Source organism: Muntiacus reevesi, chromosome 6 (assembly GCF_963930625.1).
Source record: "Muntiacus reevesi chromosome 6, mMunRee1.1, whole genome shotgun sequence".
NCBI classification, from domain to species: Eukaryota; Metazoa; Chordata; class Mammalia; order Artiodactyla; family Cervidae; genus Muntiacus; species Muntiacus reevesi.
The window spans coordinates 110,002,747-110,023,678 of record NC_089254.1 but is presented as its reverse complement, the minus strand read 5'-3'; the positions used below and the strand labels follow the sequence as shown (position 1 = coordinate 110,023,678).

The window sequence follows — 20,932 nt, the reverse complement described above, 5'->3', positions numbered from 1 at the left end:
TAAATGGAGTGCAACCTTTAAAAACAGTGCAAAAATACATATAAAATTATATATATATAAATCTCCATCCTACTGAGTATGAAGTGGCATCTTACCATGTTTTGATTTGCATTTCCCTGATGCTTAATGATATACAGCATGTTTTCTTAGGCTTATTGGCGATTTGTATTTCTTTGGAGAAATGTTGTTCAAATCCTTTACCCATTTTAAAATAAACTTTTTGTCGCGTGATTTGAGATGTAAGAATTCTTCATACAATCTGAATACTAAACGCTTATTGAATATATGATTTGCAAATATATTCTCCCACCCTGGGGGTTGTCTTTTCATCTTTGTCATAGTGACCTTTGACACACAAAATATTTTTATGTTGAATGAAGTGTTATTTATTTTTTCCTTTGGTTGCTTGTGCTTTTGGTGTCATATCTGACAAACAGTTTCCTAATACAAAAGTTAAAAGATTTACACCTGTTTTCTTCTGAGAGTTTTATAGCTCTGGCTCTTATATTCAGGTTGTTCATCCATATTGAGTTAATTTCTGTATATGGTGGATGTCGGAGTTCAAATTCATTCTTTGCATGTGGACACCCAGTTGTACCAGCACCATTTGTCAAAAAGACTGTAAATGGTCTAAGCACCCTTGTTGAAACTGACTGTATTTATATGGCTTTATATTTGAACTCTAAATTATAATACATTGATCTATATATCTATACTTAAGAATAGCAAGGAGAAATAAGAAAGCATTCCTAAGTGAACAATGCAAAGGAATAGAGGAAAACAATAGAATGGGAAAGACTAGAGATCTCTTCAAGAAAATTAGAGATACCAAGGGAACATTTCATGCAAAGATGGGCACAATAAAGGATAGAAACAGTTTGGACCTAACAGAAGCAGAAGATATTAAGAAGAGGTGGCAAGAATACACAGAAGAACTGTACAAAAAAAATCTTAATGACCCAGATAATCATGATGGTGTGATCACTCATCTAGAGCCAGACATCTTGGAGTGCAAAGTCAAGAGGGTCTTAGGAAGCATCACTACAAACAAAGCTAGTGGAGGTGATGGAATTCCAGTTGAGCTATTTTAAATCCTGAAAGATGATGCTGTGAAAGTGCTGCACTCAATATGCCAGCAAATTTGGAAAACTCAGCAGTGGCCACAGGACTGGAAAAAGTCAGTTTTCATTCCAATCCCTAAGAAAGGCAATACCAAAGAATGTTTAAACTACCACAATTGCACTAATCTCACACACTATCAAAGTAATGCTCAAAATTCTCCACGCCAGGCTTCAACAGTACGTGAACCGAGAATTTTCAAATTTTCAGGCTGGATTTAGAAAAGGCAGAGGAACCAGAGATCAAATTGCCAACATCCGCTGGATCATCGAAAAAGCAAGAGAGTTCCAGAAAAACATCTACTTCGGCTTTATTGACTATGCCAAAGCTTTTGACTGTGTGGATCACAACAAACCATGGAAAATTCTTAAAGAGATGGGAATACCAGACCACCTTATCTGACTCCTGAGAAATCTGTATGCAGGTCAAGAGGCAACAGTTAGAACAGACATGGAACAACGGACTGGTTCCAGATTGGGAAAGGAGTACGTCAAGGCTGTATATTTTCTCCCTGCTTATTTAACTTATATGCAGGGTACATCATGTGAAATGCTGGGCTGGAAGAAGCACAAGCTGGAATCAAGATTGCCAGGATAAATATCAATAACTTCAGATATGCAGATGACACCACCCTTATGGCAGAAAGTGAAGAGGAATTAAAAAGCCTCTTGATGAAAGTGAAAGGGGAGAGTGAAAAACCTGACTTAAAACTCAACATTCAAAGAACTATGATCAAGGCATCTGGTCCCATCACTTCATGGGAAATAGATGGGGAAACAGTGGAGACAGTGACAGATTTTATTTTCTTGGGCTCCAAAATCACTGCAGATGGTGACTGCAGCCATGAAATTAAAAGACGCTTACTCCTTGGAAGAAAAGCTATGATAAACCCAGCCAGCATATTAAAAAGCAGAGATAGTACTTTGCCGACAAAGGTCCATCTTGTCAAAGCTGTGGTTTTTCTAGTAGTCACATGTGGATGTGAGTGTTGGACTATAAAGGAAGCTGAGCACTGAAGAATTGATGCTTTTGAACTGTGGTGTTGGAGAAGACTCTTGAGAGTCCCTTGGACTGCAAGGAGATCCAACCAGTCCATCCTAAAGGAAATAAGTCCTGGGTGTTCATTGAAGGACTGAAGCTGAAGCTGAAACTCCATTACTTTGGCCACCTGATGTGAAGAGCTGACTCACTGGAAAAGATCTTGATGCTGGGAAAGATTGAGGGCAGGAGGAGAAGGGGACAACAGAGGATGAGATGGTTGGATGGCATCACTGACTCAATGGACATGAGTCTGAGCAAGCTCTGGGAGATGGTGAATGACAGGGAAGCCTAGAGTGCTTCAGTCCATGGGGTCACAAAGAGTCACACATGACTGAGTTACTGAACAGTAACAAAGATAGTATCACGATGCTTTTACTACTCTAATTTTAGAGTAAATTTTAATATCATAGATGTAAGTCCTTTAACTATTCTTTTTCAAGATTGTTTTGTCTGGTCTGAAAGCCTTGCATTTTCCTATGAAGTTTAGAATTGGCCTGTCAATTTTTGCAAAATACAAGTTGGGATTTTGACATGGAGTACGTTGAATATATGGATAATTTTGGGAAGTACTGTCATGTTAACAATAGTACATCCACTAATCCATGAAGATCGGATATCTTTCCACTTACTAAGATCTTTAATTCCTTTCAATTACGTTTTATGGTTTTCAGTGCACAAGCCTTACATTTTTATTGTTAAATTGATTCCTAAGTGTCTTATTCCCTTTGAAACTAATGTAAGTGGAATCATTTGTAAATTTCATTTTGAATTGCTCATTACTAGTGTACAGAAATATAAATACTTTTTGTATAATTTTGCATCTTCCAATGTGGCTGAATTCATTTTTTAGTTTTGTTTTTGTGTGTTTGTGGACTTGTAAGATTTTCTGTAACAAGTTCATGCCCTCCATGAACAGAGATGGTTTTACTTCTTTCTAATCTGGATGTCTTTTCTTCCCCTTGTCAAGGATAACCTGATATTTAGCAAGATCACTGCTAACCATTTCAGTGTTAAGTATAATATTAGCTGTGGGTTTTTTATAGATGCTCTTTTTCAGGTTGGAAAAGTTTCTTTCTATTCTTCATTTGTTCAGTGTTTTATAGAGAGGGGATTGTAAACTTTGTCAGACGCTTATTCTGTGCCTATGAGATAGATGATCATGTTGTTTTTTTCATCTTTATAAATCTGAGTGTACTACACTGATTTTTCATATGCTAAACCAAATTTTCTTTCCTGAAATAAATCCCATTTGGTCATGGTATATAATCTTTTTTTGTAAGTTGCTGGTAATTTGGCTCAATTTCTTAGTATTTGGTTATGATTTTTGCATCTATATTCATGAGAGATTTTGGTCTGTCGTTTTCTTGTGATCTCTTTATTGAGTTTTGATTTCAAGGTACTTGTTGTTGTTGTTCAGTTGCTCAGCTGTGTCTGACTCTTTGTGACTCCATGGACTGCAGCACACCAGGCTTCCCTGTCCTTGACAATCTCCTAGAGCTTGCTCAAACTTGGCCAGCAAGGAAACAGCAACCCACTCCAGTATTCTTGCCTGGAAAATCTCATGGATAGAGGAGATTGGCGTGATACAGTCCATGGGGTTACAAAAAGTTGGACATGACTGAGTGACTAAACAAAACAGCAACAATAAATTAGAGTTAAACATACCTGAAAATTTGCCTGCGATTTTTGTACCTGTCAAAAAATGCATTTTTTTCATCATAAAGTCTAATACCTGTATAGCCTATTTAATGAGGATTGGAACATCTTTTTGTCTACACAAGTTGACACTTAATACAACAAGGAGAATGGATAGTCACACACAGTTTATACATGGCGATAATGTTTTCCTATCATGACCCCATACATTTATCTTATGGGCAAAGGCTTTCTTCTTGCCTTTATCTCACCACTCTCCTGCTACTAAATTCTTACCTCTCCATGGAAGCCCACCTTCACATATGACTTTCTCTATGAACTTTCTCATGAAGGTTTTATCTTTCTTCTTAGCTTCTATATAACTTATGTTTGAAACTTTCAATAATCCATGCGTATATTTTTTCTTTTCCTGTAGACTTTTGCTGATAACTGTTGTGTGTTTTTCTTCCCTGAGAGAGTTTTGATTCTGTTTCATGTTTCCTTTATTTCATCAGTAATATCTAATAAGTAGTTTATCCTTAGTTGACACTCAATATATGTTGTTTTAATAATTTTAATTCATCCTTGATAGAATACCCAAGAATACCATGAGGCATATAAAATTATTATATTTATAAGGGCAAAGTCTTTAAGCTGATCAAGTAATAATAAATATTTGTGAATTTTAATGCATGCCAAGAATTTACCCTTGTCAAGAATTATCTAAACAAATTCATAGCATGTACAATGGATCTTTTTCATTGAATGCATATTACATCATTTTACCATATGGCACAATGAGAATTAGAATCGAGGGAAAATAAATTGCACAGTAGGCAGTTACTTAGAAAAAAATCGCCAAGTAAAATCACGCCCTCTCTCCCATAGAGCAACTTGCTTTTCCAGGAACAAACATAAGTACCTGGGGTCAGCAGTATCACTGAGGTGACGATCAAGGAGCAGATGACCAGGATGACAAGCAGCGCGATGGCTATTCCTTTCCAGTTTCTTTGTGGAGGGTTACTCCCCACGAGCTCCTGAAACAACAGCACAAAGAGAAAATCTCGTGAGTTAAATAAGGAACTAAAATAATCCAAGTAACCACACTTCAGTCAAATCAAGGTCTCGGTCTCGGGTGTAGGCTTCCATGGTGGCTTAGTGGTAAAGAATCCGCCTGCATATGCAGATGCCAGAGACGCGAATTCGATCCCTGGTCTGGGATGATCCCACATGCCTTGGAGCAACTAAGCCCACATGCCACAAGTACTGAGTCTGTGCTCCAGAGCCCCGGAGCCACGAATACTGAGCCCACAAGCCACAGCTCCTGCCCTCTCACTCCCTAGAGTCCATCCTCTGCAACAAGAGAAGCCGCCGCAGTGAGAAACGCGTGCGCTGAAGCTGGGGAGCGGTCCTCACTCTCTGCAACCAGAGAGGGGCCCGCGGAGCAAGGAGAACCCAACACAGGCAGACATAAACAAAGAGCTCCGGTGTGTTCTCATCCTTGAAGCAACCATCAATTCCTTTCTCTTCCTTCTGCCTCAGGGTCCAAAGGACCCAGGCTCCCTCCCCTCATTTTATGGCAAAGCTTTATCTCAAGAAGAATCTGATATTATGTTATGTTTACAGCCTTTTCTGTATCTTAATGCTTCTCCACCAGTAAACTTGGTTCCACATTACAGGGTGACTATGGAGTAATGTCACCAAATCAAACCCAGGTATGATAAGCATTTCCAGCCTCAACCTCTCTTGTCTTTCTCTTCATTGACACCCGCACTGTGAACTTCTATTTCAGCTGTGAAACTCAAACATTTATTCAGCACATACTAAGTGCCAGTTTAATCAGTGTCTGCCTACTTCTCACCATCTTGTACCTTCTTCCATCTGCTACTGTTACTGCTAAGTCACTTCAGTCGTGTCTGACTCTGTGGGACCCCATCCCTGGGATTCTCCAGGCAAGAACACTGGAGTGGGTTGCCATTTCCTTCTCCATCTGCAGCTCCTCAAATAAAGCTTCAAGATTTCCCAGGTCTCACTGTACTAGGTAACCCGTCTACCCCTTTTATAGGTTTTTAGTCCCCTCCACATAGCTGTGTTTGTATTACAGCAGGTATTGAGGGTGAGAGGGGGGATCTGGAGACATTGCTAAGAATGATAACGATTTACTAAATCTAGGAAATTAATCCAGCACCTTGGCTCCTGAGACCAAACTTTCAGTTTCAAATCAGAATGATTATATAACTTACAGTCCAAACTAGGATCCTTGGGGAGACAAAGGGGGTAATATTAATAAACAATAATAAATACAATAGTTACATACCAATAATAATAATTATTATTAATTATGCAAGAGCAACTGGAGCTCTCCAGGGCAAATTTAGGCATAAGGCTACAGCAAAGGAACTACTCACTACTGTCTATACATAGATCAGAAAATATTCTCTCCTGTAGTACCCATGACTGCAACTCATATTAACTCCAAGTCAAAATGCAGCAGAATGGAGATGGTGTCAAAAAGTAGGTAATGCAATGCACAGATACACCTTTATCCAAGGCTGAAAGTTCACTAGAATGTATCAGATGGCTGCAAATCAAAATAAAGACAATACTCAACCACAGGACAGCAAATAATTAACATTTGACATCTAAATGTTTAATACTGGCCATCTAGGTTACAGAATTAGGAAAAAACTTGACTCGAGCTAATTAACACCGGCCATCTAGGTTTGAGGACGACTATAACCTGAGCAGGAAAGAGTGCTGGAGTTTTTAGAAATTTTGACCGGCATTCTTATTTGCCATCAAGAACTTAATTTGCCCATTAAAAAGTGGTTTTCAGCTTTTTAAAAATAAGACTAAACATAAGCATGAAATTATGACAAAAAGGTATATACTGAGTCAATCTCCTTTCCTATTGATAGAGTTTTCTATGTGAGGAAATCACAGGCCAATGATGAGAAGTGATCAGATCTCACTGATTGAGCAGCTTTTCATTTCACCCGAGTTTACAGACGAAATAGGCCATTCTCACTAAGAACGTGGATAGCGTATATCTTGCAGTAGCACATTCCTTACACTATCATAGTGTGTATGATCTCTCACAGACCCAAAGTGGACACTTCTCAAATACTGTTCAGATTAAATTCAGAGTCAACATCCAAAACTAGAACAATTTCACACTCAAGATCAATCTTTCTCAAGACAGAGAATAATTAATTAATGGAATTGTCTTCATCAGCTCAAACAGTGGATATCTTTTAAATCCTGTTTCCAATAAGAATAATCTCAGATTTGAAATTTTGTTTTATTTAGAAGTGTATATGAAAAAAAAAAACTAAAATAGTGCACAGAGATTAAAAAAAAAACAACTAAGACTTTACAGTTCAGTTCAGTCACGCAGTCGTGTCTGACTCTTTGCGACCCCATGAATCGCAGCACACAGGCCTCCCTGTCCATCCCCAACTCCTGGAGCTTACTCAAACCCATGTCCATCGAATTGGTGATGCCATCCAGCCATCTCATCCTCTGCCATCCCCTTCCCCTCCTGCCCCCAATCTTTCCCAGCATCAGGGTCTTTTCCAATGAGTCAACTCTTCACATGAGGTGGCCAAAGTATTGGAGTTTCAGCTTCAGCATCAGTCCGTCCAAAGAATACCCAGGACTTATCCCCTTCAGGATGGACTGGTTGGATCTCCTTGCAGTCCAAGAGACTCTCAAGAGTTTTCTCCAACACCATGGTTCAAAATCATCAATTTTTCTGTGCTCAGCTTTGTTTATAGTCCAACTCTCACATCCATACATGACTACTGGAAAAACCAGAGCCTTGACTAGACGGACCTTTGTTGGCAAAGTAATGTCTCTGCTTTTTAATATGCTGTCTAGTTTGGTCATAACTTTCATTCCAAGGAGTAAGCGTCTTTTAATTTCATGGCTGCAGTCACCATCTGCAGTGATTTTAGAGCCCAGAAAAATAAAGTCAGCCACTGTTTCCACTGTTTCCCCATCTATTTGCCATGAAGTGATGGGACCAGATGCCATGATCTTAGTTTTCTGAGTGTTGAGCTTTAAGCCAAGTTTTTCACTCTCCTCTTCCACTTTCATCAAGAGGCTCTTTAGTTCTTCACTTTCTGCCATAAGGGTGGTGTCATCGGCATATCTGAGGTTATTGATATTTCTCCCAGTAATCTTGATTCCAGTTTGTGCTTCCCTACTTTGCATCAATTTCTTGAGTGGTCAGGAGCATAACCAGTTTACTTGCAAAAATGCAATTGAATGAATATTGCAGCGATGTTCCAGTAGACCTTTCCTTGGCCCAAATACACTCACGGTATGGTGTCCAAGCCTGGGCTGAATATTGTTAAAGACAGTGATGGCAGAGTATGTCCATAAAGTGAACCAAAGACAGAGACACTGCAAAACATGTCTTGTGAAGTAAGGCTAAGGAAGAGTTCAACCTCAAAAATCAAATACTTAGAGTCACTACTTGAATTATCACACTCAAGACAGAGAAGACTTCTGCAGAGCTCCAGAGGGCAGAGTTGCAATCAAAAGGAAACTTCACAAAGACAAGATTATATCAATAAAACAAACAAACAAAACTTCAGAATTTCTAACCATTTGTGTTGCTTCATGACAGAATGGCCTGTTTCACCAGAAAGTGAGGAGGGGATGAACAGCTCATAAGGATGCAGGAGGAACAGCCCAGGAGAGAAGGTGGAGATGAGACATCTTGAAAACTTCGAACACAGGGTACCTTCTATGGTCACACAGAGCATGGGAAAGAAAGATGCTGAGACTGCTCGGCAAGTGGGAAAATGAATCAAGGTCAGGACAGTTCAGAAAAAGGACAAAGGCTCTTCTCCTTCATGCTCACTGGACTAAGAAAAGATTTTGCAGAGAAAACCAATTCAGTATATATTATTAGATGAAAGAATGCACAATAATAGAACCAAACAGGTGTTGATAGCAGAGTCTACTTAAGTGAAGTGATTCTGGATCACTGATGCCATTTCTTAAGTACAGGTTCATCACACTGCCTTTCAGGCAACATTCTTACATTTATTTATTTATTTATTTTTCATTCTTACATTTAAAAAGCAGTGTCATTTCACCCTCAGAAAAGCAGACCGTCCTTACTAAATCCCAAATTTTATTTTCAAAAGTAATTTTTTAAACAACACAAATAATACTGCTGCAGTAATCATAGGAAACAAAGTGGAAAAACACATGAACAACCTTTCTAGCCCAAAAGAACATAAGTTTTCATTTTTTCATCTTCCTCTCCAGTACTGATGTATGTGCATATTTAATCCTTCCACAGGTATTTAATAATAACCAGAACATAGATCTGGTTTTTGAGTCAGAATGCAGATTAACAGTGAACATCTAACCTGAGCATCTATCTGATTTGGCATCCAAAATTCAGACTTCCTCATCTTAACTTGTAGGAAGTGAATTATCAAAAATTTGAGCAAAATTGTTCCTGTTTCTCAAGAAGGGCAACTTTCCCCTGAAATGTTGAGGTTCAGTAGTGCATTTCTCAACATAATTATGTATTTTTTGCCTAGAATGATGAGAATGAGGCTATAATATATTCCCTGTTCTGTATGGTACCACGTGCATACCTTGGAGATCCAAATAAAATTTAATTTACAGTTAAACATTGGCCTAAGAAGGGACGGAAGAACTTGGTAGGTATAGTTCATGGGGTCGCAAAGAGGCAGACACGACTTCACTTTCACTTTAAGAAGGTGAACAAATCTCCCCTGCATCTATCCATCCAATATTTATCCAAGGCTTACTCTGCCAAGCCCTGTTCTGTGAAGCTCTTATGCATTGTTAGCAACCCGACAAGTCCAGCAGCTTTCATTTCTTCGATATTCCTTCCTTGTATCTTAGTGTAGGGATGGGGGGCAGACAATAAACAGACACACACACTAAGAAAGCTCGCCCCCCTCTGTCTTCACCTGCATGCGTGGAGGAGAGATCACGTGAGGACAGACAGAAGGCGGCTGTCTGCAAACCAAGCACCAGCCCTCACCAGACCCAGCAGCTGGCAGCCTGACCCTGGACTTCCGGTCCCTGGAACTGTGAGAGAGAAATCTGTGTTTAAGCCACCGGGTCTGTGGCGGGGTGTTACGGCTGCTCCAGACAGAGGAAGACACGGGCTGACATCTGAGGGCAAGCAACTCAGGTGGAGGAAGAGGCAGTGTGCGCTCTGGTCTGCAGGGCAGCAGAGAGACAGCGGCCGGGGGGGCACGGGGATGTGAGTGGGGCGACCACGCTAGGCAAGGAGGGGAGGCGTGGGCAGCCAGGAAAGCAGGGTCGGATGCCACAGCACGGGGTTTGGCTTTTCCTCTAAGTGCAAGGCATGTGAGCACCGCAGGGCATGAACCAGACCCCCAGGGGGGCCGCTACACGGAGAGCGAGGAACAAGGAAAGAAGGGTGTGCCCAGCAGGGAGCCACGAGGAGGGGTGATGGAGGTCCGCCCCAGGCGGCAGGGGCGCAGGCTGTGAGAAGGGGCTGACCCTGGGCACGTGATAGAAAACGCCAGTCAACAGTGCTATTCAGAGCAGAGGATGCACAATGGTGACACATTTATATGCCGCTTCTGCACCTAGAGCCCTCTCTGCGGAGCTTGGCTTCTGTGCTCAAGTGAAGTGCACATCACTACAAAGAAAGTCCCCTCTCCTTCCCTCCACCTCTGAGCTAAGCCCCCCACTCCCTGCTCGCTGCCCTGTCCCCATCCCCACCCACCCACACCCTCGGCAGCTTTGCCCACATGGTTGATTTTCGTTTCCTGACGTTCCTCTCCAGGCTCATTTCAACAGGCAAATCCCTCTGCATTCTTTAGTTGTCAGCTAAAATATCATCTCTGACATTTCAGGAAGCTTTGCCTGGTTTCACTGGCAGAGTCCATTATTCTTTCCAATTGGACACAAATGTAACACTTCGTAAATGCTCTCTGTAACATTACTGCAGTACTAAATGGGGCCTTCCATGCCTGTGTCATCTGCAGGCTGCAGCCACTTAAGGAAGTTATCCTGATGTTCATGATCACGATGCCTGGTACAAAACCTAGGACGCCACAGCGCCCAGGGACTGTGGGCAGAATGGATGAGTGAAGCTACAGATGCCTTTATGAGAAGGAACTTTGTTATCTGCCTGCACATCTGTCAGAGACGCAATTGTTGACTGATGCAGAAAGTAAAGCGTTAATATACGTCTGATTGCATTAACGATGCCATAAATAGCAACCGGTCCTAAAAGACTAATGCAAACTGACATCTAAGGCTGCCAATTCCCTTCTACCTAGTGATGCAACTGCTGCTCATACTTATTTTTAGCTCAGACAGAAAGAAAACAAAGAACTAAAACCAAACTAAATCCTTCCCTGGGTCATTTGGTTGTTTTAAATATAAAATTCATCTTTGCAGAGTGCTATTATCTTAGCAGTTTCTAATCAGAGCTGATAGTTTCTTTGCCAAGTTTATAACATTAGTTACAGACCCCAGGGTGTCCTGTGAACTGATTGAAAAAAGACTCCACTGGATGCCGGCGGCCCTGCAGGGACCACCTGCGCAGTTACAGCAGGTCTGCGATAGAGGCCCTGTCCTCTCTGTGCGGAAATCTGACATCTCTTTATTTCACTTATTTTGACTGTGCTGAGCAGCATGTGGGATCTTAGAGACCTGACCAGAGATTGAAGCTGTGCCCTCTGCTTTGGGATGGCAGTCTTAAAGCACTGGACGGCCAGGGAAGTCCCAATCTGCAGCATCTTACCTCGTCCTGAGCTCCATGTACCATCACACTTGATGCCTTCTGATGAGGAGCAGAGAATCAAATGATAACTCAGGGGTGATTATTTATAAAAGAGACACTGAGACTGCAAAGGTGGAGAAAAGAAAGGAAGGTGGGGATGAGGAATCTAGAGTGCGGTTGGCAGAAGATAAATGCACACATGTCTGAACGCCCATTACCATTTATAGACATTACAGAAACCTGAATCAACATTGCGGTACTATTGACTGTGATCCAAACCATGTCTGGGCCAACAACTGACATGCGATACGGGGAAACTCAAAAGCACACAAAACTTCCTGTCCTGGACAAAGAAGGTAAAGGGCACAGAGACCACATTTCCTTCATCCACTCTCTTCACACCAGAAGCTCCAAGGAGGGGAAATCAGCACTTTAACTTCCGTTGGGTCCCCGGAGTAGGGCGATGTAGGTTGCATCTGAGAGAGTCCACCGCAGTGATGCAGCAATAACCACCTCGCCTTAGGTACTGCGTGTGCTGTGGCTAAAGGAACACAGGGACAGCCAGCAGGAGTGACCCAGAGGTTAAGACTTCACCTTCCCATGCAGGGGGCATGGGTTCAATCCCTGGTCAGGAACTAAGATCCCACATGCCTGCCAGCCAGAAAACTGAAACATGAAACAGAAGCAATCCTGTAACAAAATTTAATAAAGACTTTAGAAATGGAAGGAAAAAAAATGGTCTATATTGAAAAAAAAATTAAAAAAACAGAGATGAGGCTGGAGGTTGACTTCTGCAGGACACTAGGGGTTGTCCTAAAGAAGCTCCCCATCCCAGGAGCACGGGAAACTGCAAGTGTGAGCGACGGGGGTGGGGGGAGGAGGGCAGGGTCCACAGCGACAGTCGAGGCCCAGGCCTCGCCGGCTGCGACGGGGACAGCTGGCCATTGCACATTTTATTTCCCTTTGCTGAAGGCAGAGAGGTCAACCAGATGGCCCACTCACCAGGGAAGGAGGAAGTGAATTCAATTATTTTTCTCAGAGTAATCCATCTCTGAGCTAATCAATCTCCTTTCCATCGTCAATCAGCTTTCGGAAGAAAACTAAGTCTAGAAGATTGATTCTGGCTCTCAAAATGGAAATCAAAACCGGGATATCACTAGATCCAGTAACTATTTAGGTCGCTGAGGGTTTAAATGCCCCCAGAGGATAGATGTGAATGGGCAGGCTCATGGAGACCGGGCATCCTTCACAAGGCGGACTCTCCACTCCCTGGAACACCCGCTCCCGTGACAGCTCGCGTCGGTCCCCCGAGTCCTCCGGGTGCTCCTGCTGGCTGTGAGTGTGGGATGGGTGAGTGCTGAGGCCACGAGACACTGATTAGCACCAAGGCCACCAGTGACTTTCAAACGACTACAGGGCTGGGGTGGGCCGCCAGCAGTTCCTGAAAGAGAGAAACCGCCAACGACGTGTGAGCGCTGGGCAGGGCTCGTGCTGCAGGGCAGAGTCTTACCCTTCAAGGCTTCTGCTGACGTCACTAATGAGAGGTGACGTTTGGCTGATGGGCCCTTCTGCCTAGGGCTGACGGTTCATCATGAATCGCCGTCATCTTAGTGACAGAGAGGAGCTGTCATGCCCTGGGCATCTGACCCACAGTCAGGGGGCCTCCCTTCCCCTGGTCACTCTCTCTTCATCATCTTCCTTTGGACTACACGGACACCCCAATCCTTAGGTTGTTCTGGGTCCTCCCCCATGTTCTCTGCCAGCCTTACTGGCTGAGCTGGGATCCACTCTCCTTTTCTCCTTTGAACTCGGAAATTCTGAAGTTGACTGTCTGACATAACATGACTCTAACATAACGTTGCTGTCTGAGGGCACAGCCCTTTAAAATCAAATCCACCACTATTACAGCAGTTGTCATCCTCATCCACCTGGGCTTCCCTGGCGGCTCAGTCAGTAAAAAAATCCACCTGCAATGCGGGAGACCTGGGTTCGATCCTGAGCTGGGAAGATCCCCTGGAGGAGGGCATGGCAACCCACTCCAGTACTCTTGCCTGCAGAATCCCATGGACAGAGGAGCCTTGAGGGCCACAGTCCATGGGGTCCCAGAGAGCCGGACATGCCTGAGGGGCTAAGTGTGCATGCACGCACCTGCTACCTGCAGCTCAGAGACGCTGTTTGCAGCGTGAGCCCCTATCCTATAAGTTCTCTCAGGTGGAGAAGAAAAAACAGGCAAAATATTGACTGTAATTACCTGTCTTTAAAAATTTCTTCTTCATTATTTTTACCCACAAATTCAACAACAGAGCTGAAACAATTTTATGCTCTTTAGTTTAACTGACAGTGTCTGACAGCTTCTTTATGAAATTAATTCAAAACGTTAAGTTATTCCTGTTGCAGTGAAAAGGGAAAAAAAGAGGACTGAGTTTTTCTTTTTCCCTTCTCTGAGAACAAAGAAGACAAAGAAAACAGTGAGCGGGCCTGAACATTCCTAGTTTTTAAAGCCTCGTGGCCTGCAGCCCACCAGGCTCCTCTGTCCATGGGATTCTCCAGGCAAGAGTACTGGAGTGGGTTGCCATTATCTCCTCCAGGGGATCTTCCCGACCCAGGGATCGAACCCCGGGTCTACTGCATTGCAGGCAGTTTCTTTACCATCTGAGTCACCAGGGAAGTCCTTTTTTTTTTTTCTTTAACTGCTCCTAATCCTGCATGTCTGTAACTAAGCCTGCCTTCCTGACCCCTAACTCTGCAGGAGCCACAATTCACGTTTTCTCCTTTAACTCTATGCTAAATGCATCCCTTATCTGGTGTTTACCCTGACAACACACGTCCCCTTGTAGTTACACATCAGAAAGAAGGCCGCAGAGCCTCCACACTACCAGACTCTATGACTGGGTTACTGATGCCAGTGTGTGACTGTCTTTGAAATAAGACAAGAAGAAGAAATCAAGATCCTGTCGCTTTTGCTCCTGACTAGGAGCCCTTGCCGTATACTCCTCATGGGGTGGGGGGCACAGTTCTTGAGACATAAGCCCACTGAGTTCTCCTCTCAGCCAGCTGAGAATAAAAGCCGCCTTTCTATTTCCTCCAAACTCTCTCTCTGTTTTTTTCATTCTGCTTCGGTGGGCAGAGAAGGCCAAGATTTTGGCTGGCAACATTCCAACGTTCACAGCTTAGTCTGACTTGGACCTGTTTTGATAGACTGCTTTAAAGGTATCATGTTGCTCTATAACTCACAAAAGTAAGTGCACTATGACCTGATCAAGGTCAGAAGAAATTTCACAATATATTATGCCCAGGAGAAACCTCTTTCAGTAAAAAATATGGCTATAAAATTAAGTTGCAGAATTTAAAATTGAGCGTTTGTATCTCACATTGCTGTGTATGATAATGATGTCTTAAAAGCATCTTTAGATAATGTCTGCCTTTGCCTTGACCCACTGAAACCCACAGGCAATTTTAAGACAAGTTTCCTACACTGGGCAGCCTTTAAGCAAACTCAACACCTCACTACCTGATGTCAAAAATTCCTGCAGGCTGTCATTCACTATTAAATAACAAACACGTCTCGAAGACAAGAATCACCAGCAGTTTAATGGCAGAGATTAAAACAATTCAGTTTAATTTTTCAAAAGGGTCTGCCCCCGATACAGTCTTCTATCAAGGTACATGGACTCCTCTTGACAAATGATCCCAACTGCCCTCCTCACCCACCCATGGGGCTCCCTCAACCACCCTGTACCCCACCAGGCCCTGCCCCAGCCTCAAGTGACCAGCCCAACCTGGGTGAGAATTCTGCTGCAGGATTTTAGGGATGGGGTTAAATACTGTAACAGGGAAGAATCCCTGTATTCTCTTACAAGTTCATCACTGAAAGGATGTTATAAGCTTAAATTCTACATAATGGCCCATCTCTGGGAACCTTGCCTTGCAGGTATGAGCAAGATGCTCAAATACCTCTGCTTGGCTCACAGGAAACATCCTTACCAGCCCACCTGTGGATGACCACAGGAAGGAAGAGATTAACACATCCCCTCAGGAGGCTGATCAGAACCAGGAAATGTCTGACTTTACTCCCTCCCCTTTCAGTGTGGAAGAATCCTGAATTCTGTCTCAGGCATGATGGTTCTTTGGAACACTAGTTCCCCCATCTTCTTGATCAACTGGTTTTCCAAATAAAGTTGGAATCTGCTTGCAATGCAAGAGACCCCGATTCGATTACTGGGTCGGGAAGATCAGCTGGAGAAGGGATAGGCTACTCACTCCAGTATTCTTGGGTTCCCCTTGTCCAGCTGATAAAGAATCTGCCTGCAATGCGGGAGACCTGGGTTCAATCCCTGGTTAGGGAAGATTCCCTGGAGAAGGGAAAGGCTACCCACTCCAGTATTCTGGCCTAGAGACTTCCATGGACTGTGCAGTCCATGGGGTTGCAAAGAGTCAGACACGACTGAGCGACATTCACCTTCACGCCTTTCCCCAGCAACTGGCTTCTGGAATTACTGACCTGTCCTGCGGCAAGCACTATGAGCTTGGACTCTAACAATATTCCAATTTATTCCTGCCTTTGTCATGAGACACGAGAACAGAGGAGGCACGGGGTGGGGAGTGTCTACTCCCGTATGGCACATGGATTCTGAAGGAAACAGAAGCAGGCTGACAGAACAGGAGGGATGAATCAGACCAACACACAAAGAGACAAGAAACCAAGAGAGAGAAGAGTCCCTCCTGGCTTTGAATTTCTTGACCTAATTTTTCTCCTGAGGCCTGAATAAATTTTTCCCTTAGACTTATCAGCACACTCCTATTTCTCCATGAAATATTTTATTTCCTATTTTACTTATCTAGCCTGAGCCGATTCCTGAAACTTGGGGACAAAGAAGCTGACACATGTCACGTAGAGACACCCAGCCCAGCAGCTCAGCATCTGGTTGGGACTGTGTTTTCAGAAGACGTTTTGTGCTCATGACCCAAGTCACAGCTCGTTTGTGTGAAGCGTCTTATGGCCAAACCCACACTTGAAAATGAGGTGAAAATTTTAACTATGTGCCTGGTGTATAATACCAAAATATCGAATTTGCTAATTGGATAATGTGTAACTTTCTTCCATAAGTATGCATAGTTATTTTTTTCAGGGAAATGCTGACTGACATTCAGCAATTACCTTCACAGATCCCCAAGAACCCACACTTGCTATTATCAGCTGGAGTGTGCCCCTCCGAGACAGGAGGCGAGTAATTCAAGCTGAAGCAAATGCAGCTGAGGCAGCCGGCACAGCAGTGATCATGAGTGTCTTGAGAGGGCGGGCTGTCCCGAGGTATTCACTATCTTCTTGTTGTTGTAAAGAGCCAACTCATTGGAAAAGGCCCTGATGCTGGGGAAGACTGAAGGCAAGAGAAGAAGGGGGCAACAGAGGATGAGATGGTTGGATGGTATCCCTGGCTCGATGGACGTGAACTTGGGCAAACTCCAGGAGAGAGTGGAAGACAGGGGAGCCTGGTGTGCCGCCGCCCGTGGGGTTGCCGAGAGCAGCACACAATTTAAAGATGAACGACGACTGGCTTAGAAAGGCTCCTTCCAGTAGCTCCATTTTTATAATCAAGAATGGTCACCAAAGGGTGAGGGGGGGAGGGATAAAGTGGGAGACCGGGATTGGCATACACGTCCTCCTATACATAAAACAGGTTACTAATAAGGGCCCGCCGTAGATCACAGGGACTGCTACCTACTCAATCTCTGTAGTATGGAGGGGAGAAGCCTAAAAAACAGTAGGTATGTGTATCTGTATAACTGATTCACTTGGCTGTACACCCGAAAACTAGCACAACACTGTAAATCAACTATACTCCAATTAAGAAAACGAGAGTGGTCTATGCCAGCACCGTCATGTAATTCACTCTAGAGAAAGGCATACAGCATCAGATAAATTAGGAACCACAGGGATACAACTGACAAACCATGTAATTCCATCTGCCACCTTCATCACCTTTGCTGTGAAACTAACGTGTCTACAGGTCCGTGTGTTTGGGATGAGGACATCTCTGGGATGGGGGAGAGGATTATTTTGCCAACCACGGGGTATATTCCATGTAATGAAATGCTATACCTCAATGGAAATACCAACCTTCTACTACATGCAGTGTCCTAAGGAAGATCACAAATAGAGCTGGGAGGGAAATGGAAAAGACTCTACGGAATATACACTGAATAATTTCATCCCCTCATTGCTCAGCAGTGAATAATCTGCCTGCCAAAGCGGGAGACGCAGGTTTGGTCTCAGAGACGGGAAGATCCCCTGGAGCAGGAAATGGCAACCCATTCCAGTATTCTTGCCTGGGAAATCCCATGGACGTAGGAGCCTGGTGGGCTATGGTCCATGGGTCGCAAAGAGTCAGATACAGCTTAGCACTGTTCAGACTCTCAGTCCTGTCCACCTCTTTGTGATCCCACGGACTGCAGCACACCAGGCTTTCCTGTCCTTCACTATCTCCTGGAGCTTATTCAAACTCATGTCCATTGAGTCAGCGATGCCATCCAACCATCTCATCCTCTGTCATCCCCTTCTCCTCCTGTCATCAATCTTTCCCAACATCAGGGTCTTTTCCAATGAAACAGTTCTTCACATCAGGTGGCTAAAGTACTGGAGTTTCAGTTTCAACATCAGTCCTTCAAACAAATAGTCGGGGTTGATTTCCTTTAGGATTGACTGGTTTGATCTCCCTGCAGTCCAGGGGACTCTCAAGAGTCTTCTCCAACACCGCAGTTCAAAATCATCAGTGGGGGTTGCAAAGAGTTGGACACAACTTAGCAAGTCCACAACAAAAACAGTTCAGTATTGGGCAAGAGAGGAATTTTGATAAAACTGAGGATGCTGGATAACTTAGCGGGGAGAGCGGAGTCACAGCTGGAGAGGGGAAGATGAAAGGCAAGAGTTTGGGGAGGCCGGTAGGACTCTTCTGACCCAGATGGAGGTTATAGGGCTGTCTCAGGGCACACTTGTCTGTTCAGATATATGCTTCCTGTCGTCCAGTTTTACATCACAGTATTTCACAGTGCAAAGGTCAACCATGCGCAGTGTGCAACAGCCTTGGGACTGGTCACGAGTGAAGTAAGGAGTTACTTCCCGGAGCTCACACCTGGTGGGAAGGGACATCAGGCCAAGGAAATGACCCTGGGGACAAAGACGACGGGCAGAAAGCCAAGGGCTCTGAGGGGCCTAACGATGGGAGGCAGGGCGAGGCGGCAGGCAAGGGCTCTCCGAGGAAGTGACATTTGAGAGGTGAAGGATGTGCAGGAACTAGTCAGGTGAGTGCCTGGGAAGGTTACCCACGTGGAGAAAGCTCAGTGCAGAGGGCGTGAGCCTGTGCTCAGCGTGGCTCAGTGACCTGGCGTGCGGCATCCAGGATGCAGCTGAAGGGAGGGTGAAGACAAAACGTGGCCCACTTTGCAGACGATGCCATGTATTTTGGGTTGAATCCAAAACGCAACGAGAAGTCAGAGAAGGATTCTATAAGCCACTTGTAATAACTTCTGGGCTTTCCTGGTGGCTCAGCTGGTAAAGAATCCGTCTGCAGTGCGGGAGACCTGAGTTCGATCCCTGGGTGGGGAAGATCCCCTGGAGAAGGGAAAGGCTACCCACTCCAGCATTCTGGCCTGGAGAATTCCATGGACTGTATAGAAGAAGTAGAAGAATAACTCAGAGGAATAGAATAAGTATTCTATTCTAAGATAAGAATAACCTAGAAGAATACAACTATAGAAGAATAACTTCTAGAAGAAGGTAGGCATTAATTACTTATTCAATTTATTTATTGACATCAGAAAAAGTACACCAACAAGGACCAGGACTGGTTATTTCCACTGTGCCTTAAAATATACCAAATACCAGGCCAAGCTGGAAACAAATACCCCCAAAAGGGAAATACCCACATTACAACTATTACAATTATTGAGACAAAATAAACCACACAAACTTGACTGTAGGACCTCTCATTACAGGGCTCTGGTCTATAGTCTAAATGTATTTTCTTTCTAATAGTTATTCACCATGAACACCACTGACATAAATTTTCTTTTATGTACCATGGACCATTTACTATAAGTAGAAGGTAGCAACGAATTACAGGATCAGCAGTGCGTGCATCTCAGGATGGTAAGAACAGCTTTCTAATTCTTGTATTTTTCACATTCGGGAAATTCACATTCACATTTCACAAACGACTTTTAAGACAGCAAGAACATGTTTTAAACAACATCTAGCAACTGACACACGTCCATCAGTATCCGTCATGTCGGCCTGTTGCAGGCACACCCCTATTTCTGCTCTGCCGGCTCATTTCCTTACACTTGGATCTTGGTGAGTCCCTCATAGACGGCACAACAAAGGCAATAATTGGCCAGTAACTGCCCGAGGAACCCGAGTGGACCAAAGCAGAGAGCATGCTCTGTGTGGTCCCAGGTCGCTGCGCTGGCGGCGGGGCTGAGAAGGGAAGTCCCCAGCAGTGAAGTTAGCGGAGCAGGGCCTGCCCGCCACAGTCCACGGCAGGGAGTCACAGGATCGCTCGGGGGTGGCGGGACCCCTCCTCCTCCCGCCTCTGCTGCTCCCACACGGCCCCCCAACCACCTCCCTCACACAGTCAAGGCCCCCTGAATCCAGCATGGATTGAGTGACTGATTTTTCACTTAAAAAAAAAAAGTTAACAGTTTAGTCAAACGGGCTTCCCTGGTGGCTCAGAGGGTAAAGCATCTGCCTGAGATGCGGGAGACCCAGGTTTGATCTCTGGGTCGGGAAGATCCCCTGGAGAAGGAAATGGCAACCCATTCCAGTATTCTTGCTTGGAGAATCCCATGGACGGAGGAGCCTGGTGGGCTACAGCCCACAGGGTCGCAAAGAGTCGGACACGACTGAGCAACTTCACTTTCTTTCTTTACACTTTCAAATTAAAAGGACATTGAAAGTTCTTCAAATATTTCTACATAAAAAGTGTATCATCTATTGACATATACTTTAGTGGATGTGATTCTTTTCTCCACTCAGATGCTAATCTTATTTTGTCCAAACTTTGAACTTGTTATTGTGAATTGGGGTATAGGCAATTAGCAACACTGTGGTGGTTTCTGGCAAATAGCGAAGGCACTCAGCCACACACACACATGTATCCATTTCCCCCCAGTGGCCTCCCTGCTGGCTCAGAAGGTAAAGGATGCACCTACAATGTGGGAGACTTGGGTTTGATCCCTGGGTCAGGGGGATTCTCTGGAGGAGGGAATGGCAACCCACTCCAGTATTCTTGCCTAGAGAATCATCCATGGACATAAGAACCTGGCAGGCTACAGTCCACGTGATTGCGAGTCGGATTTAACTGAGTGACTAAACACGAAACT

The 20,932-nt window shown here is 44.0% G+C and overlaps 1 protein-coding gene across 1 annotated transcript in view; it reads right to left on the bottom strand.

Moving 5' to 3' along the window:
* Positions 1-20,932, bottom strand: part of DPP6 (dipeptidyl peptidase like 6) — a 778,594-nt gene that overhangs the window by 368,683 nt on the left and 388,979 nt on the right. The window contains exon 2 of the mRNA XM_065939554.1: positions 4,718-4,832. Within this exon, the coding sequence (XP_065795626.1) occupies positions 4,718-4,832 (115 nt within the window). The remainder of the gene's footprint in view (positions 1-4,717; positions 4,833-20,932) is intronic.